The sequence below is a fragment of the Ursus arctos genome, unplaced genomic scaffold, assembly GCF_023065955.2.
Source record: "Ursus arctos isolate Adak ecotype North America unplaced genomic scaffold, UrsArc2.0 scaffold_10, whole genome shotgun sequence".
NCBI classification, from domain to species: Eukaryota; Metazoa; Chordata; class Mammalia; order Carnivora; family Ursidae; genus Ursus; species Ursus arctos.
Window position 1 is genome coordinate 9959157 of NW_026622764.1, and position 12466 is coordinate 9971622.

Genomic DNA, 12466 nt, shown 5'->3' on the forward strand with positions numbered 1-12466 from the left:
ATCCAGAAGAAAAAGAAAACTGATCTCTTCAAGACAAGGACGTAGTTTTGTAACATGGTGCCGGGATGCTAAGCGACACTCCCACCCACCATAGAAAGGGGAAAAGGGAGACAGATAGGGTGTTGTCTGCCTGATGTTTACATGTCAAAGAGGTTGCCCCCCTCCCAAGAAAACCATTCCTGGGTTGTAAAATGAGTGATATTATGTTGCTTTGAAAAAGATTATCTATCTATCTATCTATCTATCTATCTATCTATCTATCTATCTATCTCTCAAAGGGACAGAGGAAGAATTTACAGAAGACAAGTTTTCTAAAGGAAATGCTCTAAGGAAGGGGAAGAGAAGTGTCACTTTCACTCTTATCATTAGGGAATTTTTTTTTCTTTTTAGATTTGTGCTTACCCTTTACTGGGAAGATAGGAAAACTGGTTAAATTAGGACAGAGCAGTGCCTGGTCAGGTACCCAATGAGTGATAGAAATGGTGTTCTCCTCTGCTGCTGCTGTTGAGAATATCAAGGTCATGCAAAGGGGCTAAGCTTAAAGAAGGCTGTGAACAGTCCTGTTGAGAATAATGTCTGGTTAGAGGAAGACTGACTATATATGTGCCTAGATGTCCATGGTGTGGCAGACATGGTGACATCCGTCAAAATCTGTCATCTAGACCATTCTGTATCTTCTTTAAGTTCTGGTAGGATCCCAAAGGACATAGCTTTTAAACAGAAGGGTATTGGCACTTGTCCCAAGGCAAGCATATACTGTCAAAATTTAATAATATCTGGCGGCTCTTTTTCCCCTTGTTATATACTCATTGAACTTGGAAAAGAACTAGCCATTAACTTTTGCATAATAAATCTCTCTGGTACTTAAAAGTCATGACTAAATTGCCTTAATTTTCTTACCTTCATGCTTAACCATCTAATATTAACAAATGGGAATAATTTCTTAAGAGGGAAATCGAAAGGAGGAACATAAATTAGGAATGAAAAAGATTTATTGAACAGATGTGGAACTTTAAAGAATTCAAACTTGAAGAAGGACTAAAAATTAAATATTTAAAAAAATTCTCCTTTTGTGTTGCTTTCTTTCTTTTACCATATTTACCCATTCCAAAAGAAGCATATGCCCTTTTTTTTTTTTTTAATTTGTGAAATGTGAAATACAAAGAAAAGGAGGAAGTCTGTTTTTCACAAAGGCAGGCATGGTTAACATTTCTCAAGTACCTCCTTCTAGCATTCACTCCGTTCTTCTTTGTACCTCCTTGCACTTCTACCGTGTACACGCTTATTTAATATTATAATGTGAGCATTTTTTTCAATACTATTAAAATTCATGAGTGCATTTGTTATGTAGCTGTATAACAAATTATGGACAATAAGAGCTTACAAGGATAAACATTTATTTCTCACATATTTTCTGAGGGTGAATCTGGGACAGGATGAGCTAACTGTTTCTAGCTCAGAATGTCTCATGAGTTTGCAGTCAAGATGTTGGTGGGACTGCAGTTGACTGAAGGCTTGACAAGGACTGGAGGATCCATTTCCAAGATGGATCACTCACAGGGTGGGAGGCCTTGGTTCATCACCACATGGACCTCTCCATAGGGCCATTTGAGTGTCCTCATGACATGGCACCTGGCTTCCACCAGAGTGGGTGATCCAAGAGAGAGCAAGCTGAAAGCCACACTGTCTTTATCACCTAGCCTTCGAAGTCACCCACAGTCCTTTCCATAACCTATTGCACAGACCAGCCGTATCTTAGCTTGGGAGGAGGCTCAGCAGTGTGAACACCAGGGGGCCCTCTTAGAGACTAGCTACCACAGAGGGAGTTCTTAATGGCTGTGTGAATTTTATAATGGAGATCTGCATAACGGTATTACCTGTTTACATAAGGTTAGATGCCATTTCTAATATTTCATTATTATGAATAACTGTCAAACACCTTTGTATATAAAGCTTTTTAATACTCCAAATTATTTTCTTTGGATATAGTCTCAGAAGTGGGACTGTTGAGTTATAAAAACTTTTTTCTTAATTTCCATTTTAAATTGGTTTCATAAAGCAAATTAATATTATATATTGCTTATTTCAGTTAACATGTGCATTTCCTTTAACATATTTGTGATAAATACGTTAAAAACCCTATGCAATTCTTCACAACTACATGTTCATTTTTCATTTAATGCATTCAATGTAGTATGTATTTTAGGTAGATATTCTATATCATATATTTATATGTAATATTTTGATACTTACGGCATGTGGGTTTTTTCATTGTTATTTAACCATTTTATAGATCCTCCTGAGTTTGTTTGTTGCTGTTATTTTGGACAACTTAGAACTTGATGAAGATCTAAAGAAGCTTAAACAAGTAAGTAATGTGTGGGGAATTCTTCAAATCCGCATTTAAAAAAATAAGAGTAAAACATGTGTTTACAGATACTGTTAAAAGAGAGCTTCAAAGTAAAAAAATAGATTTTAATAAGTTAAGGCAGTCTGAGTTGGCAAAATTTTCTTTTGTTTAATTTTTATCCATTATCAACAAAGAAAGTTTTTATTGCTCTATAATTATCCTAGGAATATTTTCATATTACTATTTTGAGTAGAGAAAGATGGACATACTACAGGAAATTGAATTGGCGACTCTTCTCCTGCCATTACATGAAGGTTGTTTGAAAATGAAATGCCTCAGGGCCAAATTGCCATTTTGCATAATTGTGTGTAATACTCTTGATCATCATCATAAAAATATTAAGCATCAACTTGCCTGACCTCTGGACACTGAAAGAGAATTTAGTCCTGGTGCCCGTAGTCATTATAAGAAATGGAATAGAATAAATGATCAACTCTGTGCCCAGTTAGGTGTGAAAACAGATTGGATATTATAGCATTGATAATCATACCCCCAAAAATGGAAATGAAAATGTGTGAAGGTTACATGACTGATGGCAGAAAGATGACAGGCATGATGGACCATTCTCATAGTTTCTGTTGCATGGAAGATCCTTGGCTTAAATATTTGGCTGTATCAAAGAGTAGAGACCCTTTGAGAAGTAGAGTTGGTGTGAAAAGAGGTCACTGGATAAGATATTCTTTTTTTATAAAAATATAGTTGAATTCAATGTTATATTAGTTTCAGGTGTTCAACATAGTGGTTCAACAATTCCATATATTATGCAGTGCTCAACATAAATGTAGTTACCATCTGTCGCCATGCAAAGTTATTACGATATTATTGGCTATATTCCCTCTGCTCTATTTTTCATCCTCATGGCTTACTTATTTTTATCGCTGGAAGTTGGTGCTTCTTAATCTCCTTCACCTATTTTGCCCTCCCCCACCTCTTCCCCAGCAACCATCCGTTTGTTCTCTGTATTTATGAGTCTGTTTCTGGCTTTTTTGTTTATCTGTTTATTTGTTTAGTTTTTTAGCTTCCATATATAGGTGAAATTATATGGTGTTTGTCATTCCCTGTCTGACTTATTTCACTTATCATGATACCCTCTAGCTCCATCCATATTGTCACAAATGGCAAGATATCACCCTTTCTATGTCTGAGTAATATCCCATTATATATATACCGTCTCTTCTTTATCCATTCATCTATCGATGGACACTTGGGTTGCTTCCATATTTTAGCTATTGTAAGTGCTGCAATAAACATAGGAGCACATATAACCTTTCGAAGTAGTGTTTTTGTTTTCTTTGAGTAAGTACCCAGTAGTGGAATTACTGGGTCATATGGTAATTCTATTTTTAATCTTTTGAGGAGCCTCCATATTGCTTTCCACAGTGGCTGCACGAGTTTGCATTCCCACTAACAGTGCACGAGGATTCCTTTTTCTTTACATCCTCGCCAACACTTGTTGTTCGTTGTGTTTTTGATTTCAGCCATTCTGATAGGTGTGAGGTGATGTCTCATTGTGGTTTTGATTTGCATGGCCTTGATGATGAGTGTTGTCGAGCATCTTTTCATGTGTCTGTTGGCCATCTGGATGTCTTCTTTGGAAAAATATCTATTCAGTGTCTCTGCCCATTTTTTAACCAGATTGTTTGTTTTGGGGGGGTGTTGAGTTGTTAAAGTTCTTTATGTGTTTTGTTGCTTCCACCCTCTTATTGGATAGATGATTTGCAAATATCTTCTACCATTTAGTAGGTTGCCTTTTCATTTTGTTGATGATTTCCTTTGCCATGCAGAAGCTTTTTAGTTTGATGTAGTTCCAATAGCTTATCTTTGTTTTTGTTTCCCTTGCCTGAGAAGGGGGGTAAGATATTCTTGGATCACCCTCCCCAGCACTGCAAGAATAATAATGGGGATGTTAACCAAGAACCAAGGTTACAAAGCAAGTCTTACATTCAGAATTTTCAAATTGCATCTGAGTTGTCTTTTTAATGAAAGACAACTATTTTATTGTCATTTGCATATCTTAGAGTCACTTTAGGCATTTCATCTTTGTATTTCTGTTTATCTCCAAAGTCCGTGCTTTTAACTAAGGGCAGTCAATGAGAGAAAAAATATATATTTGATAAAAAGGATGCCCACTGTGAGCATATCAAGGAAGGATTTAAGTGCTTTTCTGTCCTTCAGCTACACAAACAAAATGGCCTTCTGGGCATAGTGGAAATGATTTCTTCCAGATCTTTTCAGTTTGCAGCAACAGTGACAGGTTATTCAAATGAGAGTTGGGAACTTCTTTTATGCCATTGATGCAAATGCTTCATGCAGCTTCTAGTGATAGAAATATGTAATTAGTGAGTTCGGAATTGAAACTAACCATATCAATAGACATAATTAATAAAAATCTGCTGTTGTATAACCACCGTAGTCCTTGGTTTACAAATCTGGTATTCAGATGTGGGTTTTCCTGTATATCATGTTTACTATGCATAGATTTTTAATGTCCACTAGTAGAGGACATTAAAATATGTATTCTATGGATAAAATGAAAAATACTCTATTTTTTTAAACTGGTGATACAGCCAGGTTCAGTATGGTTTTAAATAATCATTGGCCAATTAAAATTCCATATAATTCCAGCCCACATTTGTAAAATAGTTTTTCCACTAGAAAGAAGTAAAATAAATCCGTATGGCAATTTCTTTTCAAGTTTATGAATTCAAACATACTAATATTTGATATTAGTGTTGATATTATGTATAATACATATAAAATATATATATATACTTTTTATCTGACCCCAAGAGAAAAACCAACAATAAAAATATCAGGACTTTAATTAACATCTGACTTTCTTACTGGACTGTACAGTTTTAATAAACCATACGGTGCTTTGCTTTGAGCATCTATCATTACTTATAAAATGGCTTTTATTTAATCACTTGCTGTATATTAGTGATGCTTTGTATTTCTGGAAATCCTGTACACCAGAGCTGATTATCCAATTATGCCAGCCTACAATTTGAAGTATGTTCTTTGAATATTTAGAGATATTTGAACACTGAAAATCCCAACCATGAATAAAACAGCAAACTCATTTTCATGAGTACTTTTCACATTGTTCTTTGGCCATGATTGGACTAACACTACCTATCTATTAAATTCACCTATTAATTCATACTTGAAACTCACCAAATATTGACAAAGTTAAAATGTCCTGTTTCATTTTCTTCCATTTTGTATATGAATATTCGTTTCACAAGTTTTTACAAATTGTGTTATTTTTTCATACCCCCCCCTTATTTCCAGTGATCTTGTCCTTTGAGGTGGGGCTCATTTACATAGTTTCAAGAATACACCCCCACACACACACACGTATGCACTTTCATACACACATGAGTATAATCACTTGAATACCTAAAACGTTACCCTGTCTCTCCTAGCTTTTTGTAGACCTCTAATAAAAATGTTACCTGAAATATTTATTTAGTTTTCTGTGTGCAGCCTCAGCCCTTAAAGATTTAAAAGCATATACTCTGTTTTTATTGTTCCCAGGTAGAGAATAGAATGCGAAAGATGTAAAAAGTATTTGATTTTCCCAACATTTTAAGTTCTAGACAGCACTGCATTCTCCATAGTCTGTCTTTGTTCAGTACAAACTTTTTTTTTTCGTCTTTTATCCTTTCACCAACTATTCTGTAGGTTCTTACAACTCCAGTAATATTTGTCAGACTCATTCAGTGCCAGGTGCTGTGTATTTTCACTTATTTAAATTTCACAGCAGTCCTGTAATGTAGGCATTATTAATATATCCATCTTACAGATGAAGAAACTAAGGCACAGAGAAGTTAAGTAACTTGCCTAAGGTCACACAGCTGATACACGGCCGAGTTAGGATTCGAACCCAGACAATTCGGACCTAAAGCCCAGGCTCTATTATTGAGCCACAGTAAAGCTGAATAAATACCAAACATGAGTCATATCTGTTGTGAAGGCTCACCCATAGGACTGTTAATGACTCGTGTATAAATAATCATATTTTAGATGACAGAAACACTGTTACATTCATGAAGTAACTGTTGGCATGAGAGCAGTTTTCTGAGGAATGGAGGTGAATTAAACAACCCAATCATTAAAACTATCCAAAATAGTTCTTTGTTTCCCCCGGAAAAGCAGATGATCTAATCAGAGCCACTAGAGTTAGGACTTTTGCAACAGGTAAGAGCTCAAATGCTTGACATTCACTCCACACGACGGTAGCTGCTGCCCGAGGCACCTCTTCTCTCAGTGACCTTCTGGAGCAATGAGCCTCTTCAGACGCACACACAACGTGCTTGCAACATCTCACATTTCAATGAGGCCTCTAGAGACTTTTAATGTATTTTATTATGAGTGTGGTAAAAACAATTGTGTTGAAATGTAAACGTTGGTTCGTGGACATTTTTCAAGAGTAATAGAAACCAGTGTGAGTCACCTCTAAAATGGAGAGGTTAAGTATGAAACACTAAACAAAGCTATTAGAAAGAGAAAGTCTATGCTCACGCTTGGCAGAGGAGGAGATAGGACCGTGAAAATGGATGGGATAGGAGAGAGCTAGAAGGTACAGGGAAGACACTAGAACGGAAGAGAAGCAGGAAGACGTGAGCAGGGCACTAGGAAAACATTCAAGATACGAAATTAAAGGAAAGAACACAGGTTATGACTCTAATCCAGTGATGGAGAGGGAGGAGTGGGACCGAATCCAGAGTTAGGAAAGTGATCAAGTCAGGTTGCCAGATGGTAAAGGACACCAGAGCCCTTCAGGGAGAAGCTCCTTGAGGCCAGGTGTGGTCTGCATGATCCATTGTTGGTGGAATCCTAGAATCACATTCTTCTTAAGTATAAGCATGCTACGAATCTTTTGCCCATTGCTTTCTGGTCACCTCCTTGACCTTTGAGACAGTGGTTTCCACTTGGGACTGCCAGCTGCAGAACTTTTCAAGAGAAAGTGTGGAGCAGCCGCCATTTTTTTTAACACTTCAAGAAACCTAGAGGGAATCATTCATGCACCCATTGTAAGACCAGTTGTGCTAACTCAAAGGCCAACTTTAATACTGTTAGCTGGAAAACTGCAAATTCCAGGTGGCAGTGCAGCTTCCCTTATGCTAAAGCTCTGATGTCTGTTCATATATGTCTTCTTTTATGGAAAAGGAGAAACATTGAATTATTTATTGCTTAATTAAGGCATTTTGCAAGAGAAAAGTTTTCTTTTTTTTTTAAATTGGATTCAGAGGGGCATACTAAAAGGACTCCTTGTGGACACATTTTGAGAGGTTCTAAAGTGCCTGTTCCAGTCAGGCCCCCCTCCACGGTATCACCAGAGTTGTGCCTTGATAGCCACTAAGGTAGCTTTTCTTTTGTCATTCAAGATAAATAATGTTCTAAAAAACCATGCCAATGATGCTCCATATAAAATTCATCTTTTGCTTTCCCTGTGTGTTGCATATAAGACGCAACTGATTCCTGGCAGCAAAATAGCAGTAGCGATCATTTCATGGCTCCCATACCTAATTAAACAGAAACGATGCTTCCCTTTTCACCCAACACCCAACACAGGCCCTGGAGATGGAGATAGATATAGATACAGGTTCAGATATAAATAAAGATATAGGCACATAATGGTTTTCTACATAAGATCTGAAAATTGACTAGAAATGAAATTGTCTGTGAATGTGTAATTTGGCTACTGAGAAGCCAATTCAGTTTGCATATAAGCTAAAAATTTCCTTGACCCAATGCTGTCCTCTGAACAGTAGTAGGAGACAGTGACCTCGATCCTCAGTGGTATAACAAAGACACTGGAAAATGTAGGTGGAGTTTTACAAACTTCAGAAATGAAAAAAAACCCTCACAGCTTTAATGATTTTTGCAAATTCAGTGCAAGACAGATATAAAGCATTTTCTTTCAAGCAGTATAAAATTCATTAAACTATGAGAAAAAAAACCCACAGAGAAGCCTCAGGGAAAGAATCTTTGAAAGGGGAAGTATAGATAGTCTATTTAGATTAAATTCAAAACTCTGAAATTAAAACTGTTTCCCCAGTGCTGTATCAAGTCTCATTTGAATCCTGGTTCAAATTTGATGATGTTTGGTCTTTGGTGGTGTCCACTGCATAGTGAGGATGGACATGTGAAAGAGCCTTTCTCTCTTATGACTGTGATTTTTTTAAATTATATTCCTTTTAAAATATGAGCTCTAGGGGAATATTTCTCTTTAACCTTACCTGGGAGCTTTCACTTTCATCTCTGCTTTGTGTCTATATGGAGGTCTTTCCAGATGGAGGGCAGTTGCACAGAGACAGGTGTTGGGGAGTGTGCCATTCAGCCAAGCACTGTTTCCTGTCTTCTGATCCAGGTCAGGCCTTCAGTCTTCTCAGTATTTTGCCCATGAGTGAATTCATTCAGCCTAGTGTAACATAAAAGAGTGACATAATTCTGTGATCTTAAATATCACCTATTGAAAACTACCTCATGCAAGGTGCTGCGTATTAAATTATTGGATTTTATGCTGAATATTAAAGACACAGAAACTAACACTGAAAGGAGGACATTTCTTGCCCAAGTTCATACGATTTGTAGGTGCCTAAGTTGGAATAACATGGGCTGTCTGACTCTAATCAATGTCCTCACCGAAGGACATCACGATGCCTACTCAGAGAACCAGTTCCTTCATTCATTATGAGATGTGTGTCTAGAAAGTAGGTTGGACGATGTGCTTACATTTGTGGATCAGCATCTTCTCTGCCTGTGGGTGTATAGACTGAAGGTCAAATTATAATCAGAATATGGCGTAGGGAGCCAGGAATCGGTGTGGGGGGTGAGGGAGGAAGGCTGCGTGATTCAAATATGTAATGGCATCAAGCTAAGGTCATATGAGGTATCCCTTTTACAGATGGGATGTTACTGCTCAGAGATGAGATCTACCTGTTTTGTAATCCTGGGGTCTGACTACTTATCTACTGTGCTTCAAATGTTGTGTTAGGGACAAGGGACATAATGATGACCAAGATATTGTTCCTGCCTTAAGTTGTTTGTGAGGTCGTGGGAAAAAGTGACATGCAAACAGATACTATGAGGGGCTTGTGAACACATAGGAGACACACACAACTTTGACGATGAAATCAGAGGTGTTTTATCACAAGGATGGTGTAGACTAAAATCTGAAGTAATGCCTATCCAGGTGAAGGGGATTAGGAGAAAGTGGCATGAGGAAGGGCACTCAGGACCACAAGAACAGAAACTTTTTCTTTGGGCAAGAAAAAGCATAGTGGTTTTCTGGAGACCACTACAAATTCACTGTGATTCAAGTGTTGAGCAAGGGAGAAATGGTGTGTTGGAAAAATGAGCAGGGAACTGCAGGTGAAAGCTGTGAGCAGTGCTGAGCATTTTAGGTATTGTCCTAAGGGCATTTAAGCCCAAGAGTGACATAATGTCCCCTACATTCCAACGTCAGCATAGGGAATGGACTGAAGGGGCCCTAGACTGATGATAGGAGCATGGGTCCTGAGCCAAATGGGATGATTGCAGCCTCAACCAAAGGAAATTGAAGCAAGGGAACATAGCAGGGGTGGTGGAATACAGAGGAGGGAATACAGTGAGTAGGATTTGGTGACCAGTTGCAAGTTAAGAGAAGAGCAAAGGCAGGAGACCAGGGTGTCACCCAGGTTTCTAGATTGCCCAAGGTATACCAACACAGAGAGCACAAGAGAAGGAAGAAAGAGGGGTTTGGTTTGGTTTGTTTGGGGGGAGGGAACTGGCCATATTTACCATGAGATGCCTGGGAGATATTTATGAAACAAAGTCTGTGGGTAGATAGAAGGTAGGTAGAGTCTTGGGGCTGAAAGAGATATTAGAGAGGAGCAAAAATCAACATGCAAATGGTAATTTAAACCTTTAGAAGTCCTAAGTTTACCATGGCTCCTGAGGAACAAGACATGAATTGTATAAGCCATGAGAAGGAGCCTGAAATATGAATAAGAAGTCACAGCCCAAGAGGTAGGAGGGAAGTCCAGAATGTGTTTGTCTTCAAAACCAAAGGTAAAAGTGTTTCAAGAAGGAGACTATGGTCAACAGTCTCAAAGACTTCAGAGAGGTGAAAAAATGTCACCATAGGAAACACTTCTATTTGTAATAACATCAGGAAGAATGAAATACTGAGGAGTAACCTTAACCAAAGAAGTAAAAGATTTCTACACTGAAGATGACAAAATATCACTGAAAGAAATTACAGAGGACACAAATAAATGGAAAGACATCTGTGTTCATGGACTGGAAGAATTAATATTATTAAAGTGTTCATACTACCCAAAGTGATCCACAGATTCAGTGCAATCCCTATCAAATCCTAATGTACTTTGTTGCAGAAACAGAAAAAAAAATCCTTAAATTTATGTGGAATCTCAAAGGCCCCCAAACAGCCAAACAAACAAATAAACAAAGTTCTGAAAAGGACAAAGTTGAAGCCTCACACTCCCTAATCCCAAAACATATCACAAAGCTACAATAATTAAACAACATGGTATTGACATAAAGATAGACTTATAGATCAGTGGAACAAAAGAAAGAGAGCCCAGAAATAAATCCTCATGTCTATGGTCAAATGATCTTCAACAAGGGTGTCAAAACCACACAATGGGAAAAGGAAAGTTTCTTTAATAAGTGATGCTAGAAAAACTGCATGTCCACATGCAAATTGGAACCTTACCTTATACCATATACAAAAACTAACTCAAAATGGAATAAAGAACTTAATGTAAGACCTACAACTATAAAAATCCTAGAAGAAAACACTACAAAAAAGTTTCATGACATTGAAATTGGCAATGACTTCTTGGATATGACATCAAAAGAACCCATAACAAAAGCAAAAATAGACAAATGGGACTACATCAAACTTAAAAACATTTGTGCAACAAAAGAAACAATCAACATGGTGAAAAGGCACTCTATGGAATGGTAGAAAAAACTTGCAAATCATATATCTAATAAGGGGTTAATATCCAAATATATAAAGAATTCTGCAACTCAACAACAACAACAAAAAACAAGTAGCGAAGGACTTGAATGGACATTTCTCCAAAGAAGATATAAGAATGACCAAGAACCACATGAAAAATTGCTCAGCTTCACTAATCATCAAAACCACAGTGAGATACAACCTTGCAGTCATTACAATGGCCACTACTAAAAAACTAGAAAATGAAAAGTATTGGCAAGGATATGGAGAATTGGAACACTTGTCCGCTATTGCTGAGAATGTGCAGCCACCTTGGAAAACAGTATGAAGTTCTTCAAAAAATGAAAAATAGTTATGATCCAGCAATACCACTTCTGGGTATATATCCAAAAGGATTGAAATCAGGGTCTCGAAGAGATATTTGCAAACCCATGTTTGTTGCAACATTATTCACAATAGCCAAGAGGTAGAAGCAAATCAGATGTCCATTAGCAGATGAATGGGTGAAGAAAATGTGGTGTATGCATACATTGGAATATTATTCAGCCTTAACAAGGAAGGAAATCCTGACACATGCTGCAGCATGGATGAACCTTAAGGACATTGTGGTCAGTGATGTAAGCCAGTGACAAAAAAAAAGTACTGTATGATTCCACTTCTGTGAGGTTCCTAGAGGAGTCCAGTTCATAGAAACAGAAAGTAGAATGGTGGCTGCCTGGAGCCAGGGGGAGGGGGCAGTGGGAAGTTCAATGTCTATAGAGTTTTAGTTCTGCAAGATGAAAAAATACTGAAGGTCTTTTGCGCAACAAGATGAATGTACTTAACACTACTGAACTGTACCCTTAAAACTGACTGCGATGGTACATTTTATGTTATGTGTTTTTGATCACAACTTAAAAAAAAATTTAATGAAAAAATGGCAGCCATGTTAGCAGTAAGGAGGTGGTAGATGACAGTGATGACAGCAAGCTCAGGCACTGGAGTGAAAGTTGGTTCTAGGAGATAAGCAGTGTATGACAGCTAAGAAGTGAAGATGGATTGCCAATCCTTTCTTCTCAGACTTGTCATCCTCAAAG

The 12466-nt window shown here is 37.5% G+C and overlaps 1 protein-coding gene across 1 annotated transcript in view; it reads left to right on the plus strand.

Annotated features, from left to right (window-relative positions):
- The window catches only part of NALCN (sodium leak channel, non-selective), a 300199-nt gene that overhangs the window by 190569 nt on the left and 97164 nt on the right, over positions 1-12466 (plus strand). Inside the window, exon 15 of the mRNA XM_044381929.3 lies at positions 2294-2368. Within this exon, the coding sequence (XP_044237864.1) occupies positions 2294-2368 (75 nt within the window). The remainder of the gene's footprint in view (positions 1-2293; positions 2369-12466) is intronic.